Source organism: Trifolium pratense, linkage group LG1, assembly GCF_020283565.1.
Source record: "Trifolium pratense cultivar HEN17-A07 linkage group LG1, ARS_RC_1.1, whole genome shotgun sequence".
Taxonomy (NCBI): Eukaryota; Viridiplantae; Streptophyta; class Magnoliopsida; order Fabales; family Fabaceae; genus Trifolium; species Trifolium pratense.
This window is the reverse complement of record NC_060059.1, coordinates 36,009,689-36,030,370: the sequence shown is the minus strand read 5'-3', so window position 1 is coordinate 36,030,370 and position 20,682 is coordinate 36,009,689. Positions and strand designations below refer to the sequence as shown.

The window sequence follows — 20,682 nt, the reverse complement described above, 5'->3', positions numbered from 1 at the left end:
TTTCGTTACGTCAAAGGAAATCTTTATAACAACAACACACCCTTGGCACTTCTATCATGGGCCTAATATTATTGACTACATTCTTATCCGTTTGGACCAGAACGTTTCCAGAGTCTATTACGAATCGGTCACAATATCGAAAAATTCTCTTCCGCCACAATTCTTTTATTTCTCTAAAATTTCAATTTTGCCTATGCGAAAAAAATTTATAACGTACTTTTGATTTTTTTATTGTTGAAAATAATATTTTACACTAAAAAAGTTTGAAAAATATTTTTCGAACTTTTTATGCATAAACAAAATTTGAATTTCACAGGGAGGGGGAGAATACAATTTTTCCACAATAACATGGAGTTTTTTTTTTGTTTGACACAATAACATGGAGTTCAAACATCATCAAATGTATCAAAATTAACATTTTCCCTTTTTTTTTCAAATATATAATAATTAAGAAAATTATCACAATTGATCCCATAATAAATATGAGGAAAATTTCTAAAATGACGGCCTGTCTAAAAGTGTTACAAGTTACAACAAGCCAAATTAGCTACTACATACCATCTATTATGGAACAACTCATCAATTATATCAATTATTATATATTATAAAAAGGTAAAACACTGTGATATTTTTTGTTGGGTAACGAGGAGCGGTTTTCGACCATCTACATTAAGCTTAAGAATAACTTTACAAGTGAGTTGGACACCACACTATAATCCAAAATCTTAAGGTATTAGGGGTTATGGATCCTCTCACTTATAAAGTGTTCACCCTTCACTTTTCTAAGTAAAGTTAGACTTAACTCATATTTGCCACAACAATTTTTAGATTAAATCGAACTTTTTAATATTTTCTTTTTGGTTTTCTATAGTTACTTTTAGTGAAGGTAGTCCTATTTTAAGTTTAAACACTATGAATATTTCTCTAATATAAAAATCATATTTTAGATTCTAAATATGGATGTTTTACAAATCACAACTTCATAAACCATAACCTAAGATCTACTTGTATGTGTTTTTTGTTTGTATCACAAAACTTCACAAATCATAACCTAGATCTTAAAAAAGATTTTAATTGCTAATATTTTCATTTAAATTATTTATTAATCTAATTTTCATTTATTTACAAGGAACACATTAAGTACAATGCCTTACTGCAAAATAATTTTGGTTTTAGGAGTTTGTTTATGAAGTACACATGTTGCTCAAACAAACAAAATACAATATTAAAAAATATTTTCTAGTGAGAATGAGTTGAACGATACCTGAGGAAGCAATATCAAAAGATATTCTCAATAAGCAACTAAATTTGATCTATTGGTGCGAAGTTTGAGTATTATGTTAAAAGTCGATTTTGGTTCGATCATCAACTCTATTGTAAGCAAAAAAAAAAATTTACGAGATCAGAAGTTATGTGTGCTTGCAGCCCTGTGACTTTGCCAATAGTTAAGTTTCTCATCATCTCTATGTCAAGAAAAATTCTCTTCCCTCCGACACTCTTTTATTCCCCATAAATTATCTTGTTATCCTTGCAAAGAAAGTTCGAAACATGTTTTCTAAACTTTTTCTAGTTTAAATATTATTTATAAACTTAGGGCAAAATTGTTTTTCTAATTTAAATACTACTTTTCTGAACTTTCCGAACTTTTTTTTCACAAGAGCAAAAAAATATTTTCGAGGAGGAAAAAAGAGTGTTTCCATCCTATGTCAACTCAGTCTAAATAACAATTTCTTGGATGAGTTTTTTGTTTATGTTTCTATAATAGAATATTCTCACTAAGAAAGGGCATAAGATTATCAAATGATCAACAATTTTTAAAATAAAAAACTAAACTAAATAATTACAAACAACTCATATATCATTTTTGACAAACAACAACTCATATAAAAACCTAGTCAAAGAAGACATTACTGCAATTTGCAACTCAGGGTCTTCTTTGTTTTGCAAAGGAACGGTCCTTGTCTAATGTCTAGAATCAATGAATTACACTTATACGTGTGCAGGGACGGACATAAGGGGGGGCAAGTAGGGGCTGAGGCCCCCCCTCTTGTCATATTTTTTTTCTTTCATATACTTGTTCCTGATATATATGTACACATAAATTAATATTTGAGAGATGTGTTAAAAGATTAGTAACGACTGATTGACGCAAATCATGCACCCACAACATAGTAATTGTAACAATTTACTACTTTAAAATATTTTGATAATATGTATTAGACACTATTAAAGTCGAAATTTGATTAAGTTAGTTCTGATTGTTTGCTATAAGTGAGAGATTATTTTCTGCTATGAAGATTGTGAAAATTAGGTTGAGAAACAAGATAGAAAATGAATTTCAAACTAATTAATACAGATTCAGTTGTTGATGAATTTTATGATATAGAGCAATATCGTGTACAATTTAGATAAACAATGTAATGTATTTTTTATTGAATATATTTAAGTACTATTATAATTATGATTATGATTTATTTAATATTTATTATTTAATTATTCCGGCCCGCCGTTTTATAGATTCCTGGATCCGTCCCTGTACGTGTGATATATATTCATTTAAGCCAACATGCATATTATTCATGAGTAGATACACGTTATGGTTGTTAAATATATACTCGTCATACTCATAATACTATTATTTATTTGTTACTAGAGGAATGCCTTCTACTTGTCTTCTTTTAATTGTATTTCGAGTTATATGTATTTTATTGTAAAATATTTATTTTATTTTAATCAATTATTTAGGGTAAGAGAAGAAAAGGAGAAACAAAAAGAAACTGAAAATCAACTACTGATCAGTACTCTCAATGGAAGGGGATTCCCAAAGCATTATCTGCAACAAGCACATAAACAAGTTTCATCAACAGAGAAGGAACAATCTTTAGCGTAAAACTCAGACAATAACATTTTAGGGATAATATAATATTAACACATTAATTTCATTCTTTAAAAACGCGCGCAACTTTATAAATTCTTATTCATTTCAGACAAAAACTCATGAAAATGTTGAATGTACCATTTCATGATTTCAATATTTACTAATTACTTTATAACAATGAAGAAATTGAAAAAATTGCTTAACGATACAAATAGAATTTGTTCTGCACTGGGCCTAGGACAGTCCCAATCCACTCCTGCTAGGCATGATGAGGATGGCCGAATAGGACGTGGCCTCCCCGTCCACGTCAGCACGCACATTTTCCCCACGTGCTCCTCACGGTGAGGACGCGTGTTCCTTCGAGCTTATCCGTTCCCCCCAATACACGGATGTTGAACCGTAGATGAACCTCTACTACAAATCCCTTGTTTGTTGATTGATTGTCATTTTATTTATTTTTAATTTAATGTGAACTATTCAAATTATTATGAGCTAACTTCTACTCTTAACAACTAACAGAAAAAACTGGCTTGACAATTTTTTACAAGTTTAATTGGATTCCATGTACCTAACATTAGTTTGTCCTTGTCAATAAAAAACACACATTAGTTTGTCTTCCTTTCAACATTAAAATAATATTACTTTATCTTCCGTAATTTAGGATTGCAATAATGTTAAAATTCTTAAGATGAGTTTGTCACATATATATTTGAGTTCCATAAGATTTAAGGAATTAGTTTCTATAGTTGTGAGCATAGAATATCCGATTTACGCCAAAAAATAAAATAATAATATTAGTTCGTCCATTTTTAAGAAATAAATAATTTCTTTTTCTTCTCATAAATTTTCTCCATAAAAGATAATATATCTTATTCGAGGTGTGTCGACGTCAAACAAAAGATGTAGAAATTTTTTTTAGCCAAAATTCCATGTTGTAGAAGTCTAATCCCTTAAACATTTATAGCATATGAATCCCAAATAATAATGACATGTGAAAAAAATCATTATACCTTCATTAAGTAATATCAAATGCCATGCTGTGTATTTAAAAAAAATAAAAATTGACAACTTGTGGTTTGGTCGTCTTTTAACAATGAACTATAAACTCTCTATTTTCACACCCACGCCTATATATAGGTAGATAATATTGCACAAATGATATTGCACATCAAGTTTACAGATAAAGGATAAAGTTTAATTAATTGCTCTCTTTATATTTCAAATGGCAGAAATAATGACATCATTTGTATCCAAAACACACAATTTCCAACCTGAATTTGAAGCTGCGCCAATTTATTCCAATGCTTCACCAAATGAGGCATTAGGAGATCATCACCATAGTGATGCTTATTTAGCTTGTGATGATGAAATACCCACAATTGATTACTCTCTATTATTATCTCATGACACTTATCAAAGATCTATTGCCCTTGAATTGCTTGGCCAGGCATGTGAGGAATATGGCTTCTTCTATGTAAGTTTCTCCATCGATCAAACTCGATTTATATATAGTATTTAACTATTTATAGTGTATAATTGGTATCACGGTAAATTTATTAGAATTTCATTTAGTGCATATTTACAAACAATGGCTTTAAAACCATTAATATAAATACATAAAAATCATTAAAAAAAAATTAAAAAATCATGTAAATTTTTTTAACAAGAATAAATTGAAATAACAACAACCCTTTTTTTTTATTGTACCATCTACCTTTTTGGTTGCTCATAAAATCACTTTTAATTATTTCTTCTGAATTTTTTGTGCATATTATAACCAAATACAAAGAAATCACGTGTGTATATATATATATAATTAAAATAAATAGGTAAGTTTTCAAAGGAATTTATTTATTTTTAACAATTTTTTCTTTAAATATTTTTTAAAAAATCACTTTTAAGAGCTTCAATAAAAAAGGTTTTCTTTTAAATATTTAAGTGTTTTTCTTAATTATTTAAGTCTTTTCTTAATTTGATAGTTTTTCTGTTACTATACCTAAGGAGGATGTTGTGTTTAATTAGGGGATTGAAGATTCTTGATGTATTTCAGAGAATACCTAGAGCTAGGGTTATGATAAATCCCCTTTTTTCAGACGGCATCATAGAAGCTCTTAAACTATAAAGTATAAATGTTATCAAAATTACACGCGGATTATTATAATTTTGACAAATTCATTGTGCACCAATCAATTTTTTACAACTTTAAAAAAAGTTTAAAAAAAAAAATATTAAAAGTTATACTACAACTTTAAAAGTAAAAGTTATATTAAGAAATTTTGAGCATATTAGTCATTTTTGGGACGGCTCTACATGTAACAAACTTTTAATATATGTTTATTTTTACTGGATTGTACTTGCAGCTGGTAAACCATACCATACAAGATGATGCACTCAAAAATGTTTTTAAAGGAGTTTCTAATTACTTTGATCCAACAACAATTGATGAGAGAAGAATCTACAGTAAAAAGGGTTCATCAGATAAAATCCGATGGGGCCTAACTGCTAATGATGGGGAAAATAGAGAATATCTCAAAGTTATTGCACATCCTCAAGATGAAGCTGCTTCTTCCAAGCCAACAATAAGTCTCAGGTATACATAAAATACTAATGCGATTAAATAAATTTTTAATCCTAATAAATTTTTTAAAATTTTTATTTTTAATCTTTATAAAAATATTCTCGATTCTTAGTCTCTTAATATTTTTTGTCAATACTTTTAAATCCCAACATTCACTCTGTTGTTAAATCCCAAAATGTGGCAAATAAAGTCCCTGAAGTGCTTGCCACGTGAATTTTTTTTAATGACGTAGAAGGTTTCTGATTTATAAACACATATTTTTATTAATTAAGATAAAAAAAATCGTCAAATTTTTCAAAACAATCAAGTGAATGTTGTTTAAATTCTAAAGAAAACACATGAAGGGACGAATCTATTGCCATTTATGCAACTATTCTATGTGGTGAAATTCGGTGTATTAAAAGTGTTGATGAAAAATATTTTAGGAAAAAAAAATCGACAATTAATTTTTATTTATTTTTACTTTAGAAAGATTAAATATTTTATAGGGATTATAGGGGATTATCCAATATGGACCCAAATCGAAGATGAACTTATTTATTTTAAATTTTTATAAAATATTATTTTCATTCTTCGGTTTTTATTATTATAAAATTCATTTTTTATTAAAAATAGTAAATATTGAATCAATTTTAGGAGGTTCATATTAGACAAACCTTGTAATAATGTTACATTATTTAATTTCATTGTACTTTTGGTCATCTTGTGCATCAGCAAAATTGTAGAAGAATATAACAAAGAAATGAGAAAAATTGTAGCTGGATTAGCAAAAGCAGTGTCAACAAATTTAGGGTTTGATGAAAACTATATAGAGAACGCATTCAACATGAATTCAGGGTTTGATGTTATGGCCATGAATCTTTATCCACCTAATACTAAAGCTAAGGGTGCTGTTGGTCTCCCCAATCACACTGATCCTGGTTTTGTGGTCACACTAATGCAAGATGTAAATGGGGGTCTTCAAATTCTAACACATAAAGGAAAGTGGATTAATGTTTATATTCCTCATCATGCTATACTCATCCAGCTTGGTGATCATCTTGAGGTACTTTTTATTAAAATTTAATTTCCTTTAATTTGTAAACAAGATGTATCTAACTTTTCTAAAATAAATAATTTACTTTCGACTATAAAAAGAGTAATATCATTTAATGACGAATAAAACAATTTTTGTTTATAAGCAGCGAACAAATCTAAATTGATTAATTAATTGATATGCACTTACATTTTTACTAACAAAATAATCACTCTTAGAAGATTCAAATTTGAGTCCGGTAAATAGCTTCAAACATATTTAATGTATTGGGACGCACATGGGTGGATATACAGCCCGGCCATCCGAGACACTTGTCCAAGTTTAGTAAAAATATTTGGTATTTTAGGGGTTAGTTTAGGACAAAATTAAAATTTTGTCCTGATTTTATAAATATTCTGACACCGGTAACATGTTTAATTTGAACCTGCAATTCTCCACTTACATTTAATATATATGATGCTTGCTAATAGACTATTAGTTTGACCAAAAAAAGAAGAATCAAATTTGATGACTTTATGCTTAATTTTTTTTTTTTTGATGACTTTAGTCTTTTGAATACCACTTCTTCTCTAAATAACTTGTTTTACTGTAGATCTTGACCAATGGCAAATATAAGAGTCATGTTCACCGAGTTATTGTTAACAACAACAAAGTGCAAAGGATCTCTATTGTTACTCTTCATGGACCTTCTCTAGACAAATTTATTGTCCCAGCTACAGAATTTGTTGATGATGAAAATCCACAAAATTACATTGGAATGACCTATAAAGAATCCTTGGAAGCAAATGGGGGCAATGAGATCGATGTACAGTCATCACTTGATCAAATTAAGCTAGTGTAATATTATTAATTAGAAGTTTTTTTGTACATATAAAATAGTGTGTTCCTAGTTTTTTTTTTAGTTAATATATTGTGTCTATTTTCTCCCCACACCCATCTCTCTTACACAAACCTCATACACTTAGTGAAAATAAATGAGGTTTTACTTTGGTTGTTGTAATAATATAATGTATGAATAAATGAAGTTTAACATGTTATCCTATGATGAAAATAAAAGAATGCAATAATAAATATCTTTTTTTTTTTTCACTAAATGAATAAATATATTGTTCTCACTTGCATGTGATGTTTATCATCATCTATATCTACGTTGGAGGTAAAAAAAAATGTTGGACACTAATTTTATTTACGTCGCTTTTCTAGGAAGGTAGTTGTTGTGAATTTCACGATAATCACACCAATAAAACTAGATGTTTGAAGCAAAATAAATTAAGTAATCAATAAAGTGGGAAGACAATAAAATCACAAGCAAAAGATAAAATAGTGAGAAGAGAAAAAACACAATAAAATTATGAAAAATGCTAAACTATTTGTAAGTATTAGTCTTTACTAGTTTTACTAGTTTTACTAGTTTTATTAGTCTTTACTAGTTTTACTAGCACTTATTAACTTATTTTATAAGCAATTTGATGTAAAACCTTCAACTATTTGTAAATATTAGTTTTTACTAGCAAATTAGTATTTTAACAATTTTCACTCATTATTGTTGGTTTTTATAAGATTAATGATAAGTTTCAATTTTACTTATAAGTGATTTAAATTAAAGACACTTATTAACTTAATATTATAGTAAATATGTTGATATATCTCCTATCTACTTTATAATAGATAATATATATTATTTATTAGTTATATATATTATTGATTTTATATATATATATATATATATATATATATATATATATATATATATATATATATATATATATATATATATATAGTTTGTAAAAGAAAAAGAAAAACAAGAAAATATAGAAGATTAAAGAATGAAGAAAAGCCAATCAAGTGGTAAGAAAGAAACAGAGGCGATGCAAATCAATTGGAAGTCAAGTGGCATAATCATTCATTCTTACATTAGAACGGAGGAAAGAACGTATGGAGAGACCCATGAGCCAGATTCAAGGATACACAACAATTGTTGAGGAATTGTCATTGATATGTTTGTTCATCTTCTTAATTTTTTGTAAAATTATAACGAAAATGAGTAGATAATCTCTCTTTTGTTGAGATTAGGTGTAAATTACTCTATTAATATGTGTTTCTTTTGATCATGATGTTATATATGATTTTAGTTATTCATTAATATCTGATATTATCTTGTTATTGTTTTAATCTATGGATTTGAATTGTTATAGATATATATCTTTTGAATCTTGAACTAGGATAATATAATAGCTATTAAATTCTAAACTCAAGGAATATATTTAGGTTTAATATTAACTCAACGTATTGGATTTTAATGTTATTGTATTGATTAATCACCTTAGGGATCGGGGATTGATAGGTACAATAGATCTCTCGTCGTTATTTGGGGACGGAAACGCACGATGAACAATACGTGATAATATTGATTAATGGTTAGAATCTATATAACTAATTAGGGAAATATATACAAATGAATTAATGAAATATAATCCAACCAACAGGCGGATGGTATAATATTTGTATTCGTCCCATTAGATAATTAAATATGATATCCGTATCTGATTCATATCTTTGTGAACTAGTATCCGGACCCGTGCCAAGCACGGGTAAAAAATATATTTATAAAAGAGTTAAAAGAAATTTTTCATCTCTATAAATATTTTAAATTTTATTTTTAGTCCCTGTATTCTTTTTAACATATTTTAGTCCTTTAAATATTTTTTGTCACAATATTTGATTCTTGTTTTTAAGTCAACTCATATGCACTCTTTATATTTCTAAAAGAGTTTTTTTATTGATATTTATGTTTATTTTGTTATAAGAATCTCAAAATGATGAAATTTTGAATTTTTTTCACAGTCATATTTATTAAATATATAGAAATCTATCTTGCAAAATTTTAATTGTTTTTAGCATGGGATGAGTTAAATATCAATTTTTAAGTTTGTGACGCTTAATTCGTCAAAAAAAAAAATTGGCATTTAAAAATTCATCTTTTGTTAAAAAATTTATCGAAATTCTCCTATTGAAGTTTAGAATTTTTAACAAAAGATGAGTTGACTTAAAAGCAGAGACTAAAAGTCGTTACGAAAAATAAGACACATGAATTGACTTAAAAGCAGAGACTAAAAGTTATTACGAAAAATATTTGAGGACCAAAATTTGTTAAAAAAAAATTATAAAGAGTAAAAACGAAATTTGAGATATTTATAAAAATAAAAAATTTATTTAACTCTTTATAAAATTTGCAATTTTTTAATATAAATTATAAAAGATGTCTTTATAGTCGTAAAAAGTCAATAATGAAAAATTGTAGATAAATAGTGGAATTATCATGAACCTTTAAAGTCAAATTTTCATGTTTTTATTTATGACCACTAAGTAAATTTTCATAAACGATCATTTTAATGTTCGTCAAGTGGAATCATTTTGTCCATATAAGGTGGAGGATATGAGAATTTCAAGTATAACACATGCTAGAGTTATTCGCATCATGTGGCAAAGAAGCGAGAACTTAAAAACTTAATTAGTTGAGTCTAAAATTAATCCCTTACCTTTTGTCAAAAAAAATATAATCAATTTTTGGCTATATTGCACTTTTGGCCCAAGTTTTGCAAAGTTGCAATTTTGGCCCTCTATGTTTCAAAATAGCATTTTTGGTCCCCTATGTTTACCTCATTTTGCAAAAGGTCAATTTTGACCAAGTCAATGCTGATGTGGTAAGTCACTTAAGTGACTCAGCTGCCACATCATCTTTTTTTGTCACTTATAATTTTTTTTAAAAAAAAAAGAAAGTAAAGGAACTATAGTATAGTAGAACGACTGTAAAATCTATGCACATAAAAATGGTCCTTCGCTAAAAAATGGTCCTTCGCTTTTAAAAAAAAGTAGTCTCCCTATTAATATATAACTAAAAATATAGATTCCGTAAAAATTATAAAATAAATAGGTCTTTATATTAATATATGCAGAAGTATAAATATATGTTATCATATAAATTACAATAAAAAAATAGGCCCCTATTGATGTATGTTGTAATTTTTTTATGCTTGTCCAACTCAAATTAGGGTTATATTTCACTTTGATTTCTTGGAAAACACTACCCCTCGAGTGATTTCTATGTAATTGTTTTTCTTTTGGGATTTTAGGTCTCCTTAATATATATAAAAAAATTGTCATCGTATTAATATGAATAAAAATATAGATTTCATAAAAATTACAAAAAAAAAATATGGGTCTTCATATTAATATATATTAATAGATATATAAGTTTTCGTAGAAATTACAAAAAAATAGTCCTTCATATTAACATGAGTAGAAATACAAACTATAATATATATTACAAAAATAGAATAGATCCCGTAATAATGTATGAATCTATAGATTTCTTTATTGTCATAATTAATGCATATTAATTTATTTTGTTCGGTGAGAATGCATATTTTTGTAGACTTGTTATTTTCTTTTGTTAAAAAACTATACTATGTGTTTTTCTTTGTGTGCCCAATTTTGTGTTAGTGTAATATTAATACGCTAGCTATATATTATTTCTATATTTGACTTGAGCAATTGAGTGACAATGAAATTTTTTTTTTTATCGAAATTGGCAGTGAAACTTCTAAATAATATTCCACGTACAAAACAAAAATTTACACACATAAACTTTAATTTTCTCCGTTTAATTACCTTTTTCCGTTTTTTTCTTCATGTTTTCCTTATATAAACTTTTCTTATTTTTTTTGGACACATAAACACTTTTTTCTTCATGTTTCCCTTATATAAACTTTTTGGACAAAATATCCAAATTTCCATGTTACAATTATAAGATCAACCAAAAGTGACAAACACACAAAACTAATTAAATGATAAATCAAATTTCAATCGACTCTATAACATATTCATATGAACAATAAAAATTGTATTTCAGGTAAGCATTTCAAAACTCTAATTAATTCAAATTTAATTACAATAAAATCAATAGTTTATGAATCTTGAAACTGCCAATAAAAAAAATATTGAAAGTACCAAAAATAAACCTTGAATCATCTGCAAAAAAAAAAAAAGTTGGATCAAATAAATCACATTCAAGTTTTGAAAGAAATTAACAATAAAGATTAACTAACCAAATATAAAAGAATAAAGGAGTATGAGAAATTATATCGCCTTTTCTCCTCTTTGGTGGTCTACTCTAAATAAATAAAAAATAATACGGAAAATAATTCTAACCTAATAAAAAATAAATCAATTTTCTCCTCAATTGCAATTATCTTGATCTTAATTGAGTCATTTCACATTCTTTTTACATATCTGCAAATGAAATATAACAGATGATTAAATCCAATATAAAACATGATATTGACAAAATCATAATAAAAAAAAAAAATCGGGAGTAAATACTGATAAAAAAAAATACATCATATATTTGCAAGAAAAATAAGATATGAGAATAAAAAAAAAAAAAAGAACATAAAGACATCAAATAATCACATTAATTATTTTCCCTGATTTATGGATGAAATATCTTAAAATTAAAAGTGTAAATAAATACTAACAAATAAATCTGTACAATATTAGTCATTTTCTAAATTTGTAATTTTGAATTATAAACACAATCGTATAAAGCTTCTCAATTTTTAAAAATAAATTAAAAGAGGATATCACACTTTTTTTTTAATAAACATGTTTACAATCATTTTTTTTATCCTATTACAATTGCAATGACTAATAATAATTCTTATTTTAAATTGTTTTAATAGTAAGAATAATTCTTATTTTATCGGTTATGTATATTCATCATTCATTAATTTCTTAGTCTTTAATGGCATATATTTCTCATATGTACAGCTTTTTTTTATGTCATTCTTTAATTACATAATTACATAATTATATTGATTACCATTATTATTGCTATTGCTATATTTAGACAACTTTTTTCTTGTCATAAAAAGATTCAAATAAATTTTTAAGTCATTTTATTATTTGTATTTATATCAGTTTAATGTTATAGAAAAACTTTTCCTTATTAAAAACACATTATTGGTCTAACAAATGGAATGACTTTTATTTCATTAAATAAATAAATCAATGATGCGTTTAAAAAAAAATGCAAGAATCATGAATGTAATTAATGTGATAATTGAGATTATCATATTTACATATGGTGTGTGGTCAACAATTTTATTAATTTGGTTTAATGAAATAAAATACGCAAATGGACTGGACCGGATAATTGGTTGTTCAAAAAAATATACAAATGGACTGCATTGGACAACTTTTTCTACATGTACCATTTTCGTTTTTTATCATCACTTTGGACAGATTGTTTTTTTGTCATTAATTTTAATAATCACATTAAATTTCAAATGCATGAGGAATGAGAATAAATGAGAAGAGGAAAGAGAAAGACAAATAAATCTGGTTTTATCATATGTATAGATTTATAGATTATAAATATAGATAGATTTCATTGAAGGCAAAATCAAAGGAGATGTGTTGGTTGTTTTAATCAGGCCATATGATATAGGAGAGAAAAAATGAAATCGGTTTATATATGATTGCTTACAGAGAATTATATAAATTAGAAATTACATTTTTTTACTGAAGCTTTAATAATAAAAGAATAATAATTTATATATGTATATATATATATATATATATATATATATATATATATATATATATATATATATATATATATATATATATAGAATGAACCAAAAGAATAAAGAATGAGAGATGAAAAAATACGTATAAAAAGAATTAAAAAAATAGAGAGTTCCAAATTTTTATTTTATAACAATAGAGAGGTTCAATAAACATGTAAGTTAAATATAATATTTCATCTTCTCAATAACAGAGAGGTCCATTAATATAGATGTCTACTACATGTAATTATTTCATCTTCTTAACATGTAAGATATGAATGTCTATTGTCAAAAAAAAAAAAGATATAGATGTCTAGAAATACCAATATAAAATAAAAACAACATATCTTGACCAAATAAATATATAAAAACCACAGATCAATCACATATATAGATGGTATAACATTCTTATCTTTTTACTGGATCATGAATCTGCAATAAACAATGAAAACAATTATAATCAAAATTAGAAACCATGTATTAAGGTTATACACGTTGCAAACACTCGAATCAGGGTATTCAATTATGATAGAAATGTATAAAAAATTAGACAAAAAAAAATGTCATACAAATAAGTCACACAAAAGAGGTGAAGAGAAAAAGAGAATACCTATGATTGTTGTTGCTGGAAAAAAATATATATTAAACAAAAGTATAAGAAGATTAAAATTAATGTGAGGAAAATTTGATGAGAAAGTGAATAAAAAAAAATAAAGACAAAAAAAGAGTGATATTACTATACCTGAAATACCTATCACATAAATAAAATGGTGATATCTACATATTGCTGGTAAATATAAATCAATATCAAAATAATAGCATGATTAATTATAATTGTAGGAAAAATAATACCTATCACATAAATAAAATGGTGATATTTATATATATATGAATCGAGTATATGTTTAGTCCTTCATAACTTGATTAATTATAATTGTAGGAAAAATAGAAGAATAAACAATTGCACAAAATAATAGTACCTCAATAATATGAATGTTGCATATATTTTGTTACATGAATCTCAACTTTATCTCCACAAATCAATCTCCATGGGAATCCCTGGAAATCAAAACATGTATATTTACATCAAATTAACAATAAGAACCATAACACAAAATTCTACCAATGCAAAACCACATAAAAAAGTATATTGTATAAATTAAAAGTAAAAATATTAAAAAACATATACATAAAAATCAACAAAAATACAACGTATGATAATAAATTAGTTCAAACATCTCATCCATCATTATGTATGATTTTCATTCACAAATAATATAAGAATTTTTCTTCTATTGCCAAGAAAAACGTATTTTTACCATAATTAGAAATAAATGTATTACTGAAATTATATCACATTTATTGCTCCGTGAAAATTAAGGAAATAATTTTTAAATTCAAAATGTGAGAAAATGGACATTAAAACTCATAATTGTATTTCTTCTCTTAATTAATATGTATATCAACATTAAATGTGAGGAATGAGGTTGAATGAGGAGAGGAGAGAGAAAGGTAAATATGTCTGGCTTATTACATACTAGTATCCGGACCCGTGCCAAGCACGGGTTAAAATATGACGGTAAACAAACATGTTTAAATATTAATTTTTTTTTTGTACTAAAGTTCTAATAATTAATAAAAAATTAACATATTTGTCAGGTTGATGTCATAATTGATCTCTGTTTCAGATTAGGCGTTCTAATGGACTGGATACTGATGTGAAAACTAAAAAAACCTGATATAAAAATAATAAAAAAATCATAACTTTACAAATATTATTGTGTAAAAGCATTTATTTTTTGACAAATTATTGTGTAAACATAAACATGAGAGCCACACAATTTCGATCAATAAGACGTGTGAAGAAAATATTTAAAGTAAGAGAACCAAATTAAAATTGATGATGCTTATTAGTACTACCAAATAATGTAGAAAACATTTTCGCATTGATTGTTTTACAGTACCAACACTCGGGAGAGGAATGGAACTACTTGGTGTCAAAACTGACACCTGAATCAAATTAGGCGGTCCAATTGGCCGCAAACTGACGGTTAAAACAAAAAAAATAAACTTATGTAGAATAAATTAAGTATTTACAACTTGATAAAAAAAAATCAATTTTTTTGTTTTGATTTTTATGGGAAGGGAACCATAGTAATTTAGAGTTCGGCTGCGCGAGGTGAGTTAAGTCTTGGAAAAAAAAAAGGGGTGGAAGAAATGAAACGAACAGGGAAGTATTAAATCATATTCAATTGAACCATAGTAATATGCAATTTTTTTAAAACAGAAAAATATGCAATTTAATTAGGAGTATGTTGGAAAAAAAATATGCATGTGTTAGATTAAAATAACCATGTTTTTTAACCAATATGTTTTTTGTATGGCAAAAGGCAACAATGTTGGTTCCTAGTATGAGGGGAATATATTACTAATTGGTATAGTAAGACAACTATTCCCTCGGTTCATATTATAAGCAAAACCAAATCACTTTTTTTTTCTTTCTTTTCCAAATTATAAGCAAAATAAATTTACTTTTATCATTTTCAAAATTTACTCTTACATATTGTCATTAAATTTAATTCAAATTGCATTTAATTTACTATTTTTTTCCCATAATCAATAATCAATAAAAAATTCTTTTTTATATTTTCCCATGAAACTTTAAAACTAAAAAAGTCATACATCAAATTATCATATTTTACTTTTCTTAATAAGTGTGAAATTTTGTTTTGCTTATAATATGGGACAGAAGAAGTATATATAAAAACAAACCTAAAATTGTAAAATACTTGTGGGAAATTAGGCGAAAAGGATCAGAAGAATCAATCTTATATAGTTAGCACAAACAAAAAAAATACTAAAATGTTAAACAAATATGTTAAATACAACCTTTTTTAGTTAAAAAACTTGAATCAAATACGTTACGGCTCGAAATACAAACTTGAAATGTCACTGTGTATTATGAGAATATACCTAAATTACATATTTTCCTGAAAATCAAAGTAAAACATCAGTCAAGTATATATTTTATTTAAATTCAAATTTAAAATGAAGCGCAAAAACTCAAAGAAAAATAGAGAACTTAGCGGTAGAATCTAAATCCAAATGGTATGAGAAATGTGGAAAATTTGATGCAGTATTTATAGTAAAAAAAACATAATAAATCATATTAAATATTCTTAAAAATTAGTGATGTGATTTAATTATAATAAGTGAAAAAGTTGTAACCAACCCATTGTTGTTTGCATCAGAAAAATCATCAATAAATTAAAGATTTTATTTTTAATTTGTTGATGAAACGGACTTATTAATGCCCAAATTCAAAGTGTTAAATTGCAAAAAAAAGGAGATTTATAAAAAATAAATAATTGCAGTTTTTTGTTTTTTTTAAGGAATGATTGCAGAATTGAAGATTATGAATATTTTGAGAAGAAAAAGATATTGAAAGAATATTCTATATTTGCACACATGTTTTTGATAATGAACAATTGATTCTCTCTATAAAAAAATAGTAATGAACAATTGATTCTTATAAAAAAATAATAAAGAATTTATATATTCCATGATCATTTTAATCATATGATGTGATTGGGTCAATATTTCTACGTGCTCATAAAGAATTTATATATTCCATGATCATTTTAATCATTTAATTTTATAAGAATAAATAAAAGTAAATCTTGAAAATGATGAAAGTTAGTTTTTTTTTCTTATAATTTTGGACATAAAAAAGTGATTTTTTTTTCTTATAATATGGGACGGAGTGAGTAGTTGAATGTAAAGAGAAAACTTTCAATCAAATATTAAAGAGGAAACCTTTTTTTAAGGCACCAAAGAAAAAAAAAACGCCAGAAATTGACCGATGTACACATAAATAATTTTATTAATTAATATTTGACAACAAATGTGGTTTAGTTTTTTTTTTAATTTGATAGGCAAAATCAAAATAAGATGCACGAAGAGGTACTTCAACCCATTACAACAAATGATTAACAATGAAGACAACTTATATGATTATTACACTATCAAGCAAAAGAATAAAACACTATTAGCATCCAAATTAAGAAGTTAATTTGAGGCCCCACAAAATGTTCTCAATATTCTTGCATTCTCCCATGAAAACAACTTTGTTTCTCGTGTTCCATATCTTTCTTTATGATCACATTCCTGAAAAATAGAAGAAGAGAGAATGATCAACAAAATAATAGAATAAAGAAGAAAAAGTTGAAGAAAATTATAAAGACAACAAATATGATTGATAAAAGAGAGAATAAATTAAAAATTCAAGTAATTCAAGTAAATAAATAACAATGAAAATAACCAAAAGACAAGATTTGAAAAATTGTGAGTTGTAGTATTCATACAAAGACCATATATATATATATATAGAGAGAGAGAGAGAGAAAAAAAAAAGGAGATATGAATAATTTTGTCTTTAATATGAAATTAAAATCATTAATAACAAATATGACCAATTAATCAAAATAATAAATTACATGATTCATCAACAATAAAAAACATTCATATATTATCACATATTTTTCAAAAAAGAAAATTCCATGATTCATTTTTTTTTTTGGTCAAGCCATGATTCATTTTAAAAAAATATAAAATATTATTTTCACGTTTTTTCATTTTGTTTAAATCATTTCATCCACAAAAAAAAAATGGTTTTTAAAATTACTTGAAGTTAGTCAAAAAATAAAATATTTGAAGTTGAAATAATAATAAATGAAATATTTTTAAAATTATTTTTAAATCGAATATTTTAATTAATTATAATTATTTCATTATGAATTATTTCCTTTTTAAGTAGGCAATTTAATATAAGGCATATTAGAATATTACTGTTTTTAAAAAAAGAATATAAGGCATATTCTATTTTATTATAAAAAATTGGATGTTTATGGAAAAAATTGGACAGCTATATTGAATGTTTATGGAAAAAATTGGACAGCTATTATTTTTCAAAGTAATTATGGTCATTTTTCAAAGTAATTGGACAGCTATTGAATGTATATCAACATTAAATGTGAGGAATGAGGTTGAATGAGGAGAGGAGAGAGAAAGACAAATATGTCTGGCTTATTACATATTATAGATTATAGATATCCGCTAAGCAGGTAACCCACAAATTTTGATGTATCAGTAGATATTTTAGATATTCATGGATGATGTTTTTATTTTATAAAACAAATTATTGAAAGAATAAAATGTGTTTAGCTTATTTTAAAGAAGACATAAAAACATTAACACACAATATTCTTACATTTTTTTAAATAGAATTTTTATCGAATATGAAAAATTGCTTCAAAAGAAAAATATGAAAAGTTTTATCTCAAAAGATTAAAAAAGAATATGAAAAGTTTTCTTTAACAAATATATGAAAACAAAACGTAAGAATATGGAGAAAAAAAACTATTTTTTTACAAGATAAAAATACTAGAGTTTATATTTAAGTAGAGATTTTTAAGTAATTTTACTAATCTATTAATGGGTACGGGTATCCGCGGGCATTTGGAATATTAAACTCACATATGTATTCATTAAATGCTGGCAATTGAAATATATATTTATTTTATTCATAGATATCCATTAAGCTATCTGTTGTGAATTCATTAAAAATCACACCAATAAAATACTTGATGTGTGAAACAAATAAATCAAACAACTAATATCAAACAGAATAGAGATAATAATAATCCAGTTCGGTCCAAAGATAACCTACTCCGGGTAAGAGAACAACTCTTCGTTCAACTAATCAAATAAATTTGGTTATAAAAAGATTCCAAAGATGATTACAAGAATTAGCTAGCCTTCAATCCTAATTCTACCATTTTTCCGAATCTTTTCCGGTAGCCTAGAGACTCAACTTGATATAGTATTTCCCAAAGTGAATACAATTTTATCCCTAAAACCCTAACCTTTGCGTTGATGCCAAATCGTTATTTTCCCTTTCACTATTATTTTTCTATGCATAAACAACTTCTATTTATAGAAAAATATGACCCTTAAAACTAAGAACATATATGCTATATTTTGAAACAGAATCAAAATATATTTTCTTCAAATCTTTTGCACATGCACTAGTGCATACTGGCCATGCACCAGTTCAAGTTTCTCTCGGATCCAGCCGCGATAGTTTTGCAACGGCTCAAACTTTCCTTGCAACGGCTGGCTAAAAAAACTCTCGGGTTTCTTCTCATCATGCCATGCACCGATGCATCCTGTTCATATACCGATCCACACTTTTCTGGGTTGCTTGCATCGGTGCATCTCTGATATGCACCGGTTCATCCTGAACTTGAACAAACTTGACTTCTTCCTGATTTTAAATTAACTCTCACAATCCACCACGAGCACGAGATGAATTTTATCCGCAAATACTTGCAAGTATAATATTTTTTGCCATCTCTAAACCACAACCAAAATACTAGCCAAGCAAAAATTCAAAATATAGGACCCATACAATGAGTGGAAACCATATAGCATATGTCACTATACCATTAATAAATCACTTTCAAATTCAATACTAAAAAGAACACTACATACAATACTAAAAAGAACACTAATGTTTGGTTGTGAGGAAAGAAAGCGGGAGTAAAGAAAATTATGGAAATCGATGGATGGACTTGGTCTAATTTTAGTCCAAATTCATTCATCAATTTCCGTAATTTTCTTTTCTTCCTCTTTCTTTCCACTCATCTAAACGGACCATTAAATGCCAAAATAGATGTGACAAACCAAGCAGACATTAATAAAAACACCGAAAATTTCTCATCCCACCTACCCACTTTCTCACCACACCCCTGGAAATTCCATTTTTTCCCTTGGTCAAAAAATTCGGAACGCGTTTTCCGAATTTTTTTTGCCTTTAAAAACAACTTCGGAATGTGTTTTCCGAATTTTTTCCAAATTTGAACTAAAAAAATTCGGAAAACGCGTTCCGAATTTTTTGACCAAGGGCAAAATTGGAATTTCCAGGAGTGTGTGGAGAAAGTGGATAGTGGGATGAGAAATTTTCAAAAACACCAACCACCACTCCATTTTCATAAATGAATAAAGTTGGAGTGAGACTTTAGCTATATATACTTTGATTTTTGTCCATCAAAATTGGTTCATAACAAAAATATTGGTCCATTAATCCAAATCTAGAGGCCCAGCTGACATACATTAATGAAAAAAATCACATGTCTATTGTCTAATGGGTTGATGCATCTATATATGGTGTATGGAGAAATAAGAGTGACTTGGATATGCTGCCGTCAAACAATGACGCAGTTCCATGCGTCATTGTTATCTGGGTCCATCTTTGTAGCTATGAAAAAACCTGCACTAGAGAAAAGGAAAGTGTGGTTGCTGATAGATAGGTCACATGAATTAGTGGGAACCTTGAAAATAAATAAAAAGAGTTTAAATAAAAATTGATTTAGGGAGTGTGACTAGAGATTCATTTGCATGGGCACAAGTATTTGTGCATAAAATTTTGGTATATACATGAAAATTTTTAATATGGACACAAACCCAAATAAATATAGTTTAGGCATACTACAATAAAGGG

At 26.5% G+C, this 20,682-nt stretch overlaps 1 protein-coding gene across 1 annotated transcript; it reads left to right on the top strand.

The window, feature by feature from the left end:
* The first annotated feature begins 4,038 nt into the window (after positions 1 to 4,038).
* Positions 4,039 to 7,594, top strand: LOC123902861 (2-oxoglutarate-dependent dioxygenase 19-like). The gene is made up of 4 exons (XM_045952666.1): positions 4,039 to 4,352; positions 5,239 to 5,468; positions 6,171 to 6,501; positions 7,085 to 7,594. The coding sequence occupies exons 1-4, from the start codon at positions 4,101 to 4,103 to the stop codon at positions 7,331 to 7,333; spliced, it is 1,062 nt and encodes a 353-aa protein (XP_045808622.1). The 5' UTR covers positions 4,039 to 4,100; the 3' UTR covers positions 7,334 to 7,594.
* Positions 7,595 to 20,682: the final 13,088 nt, after the last annotated feature.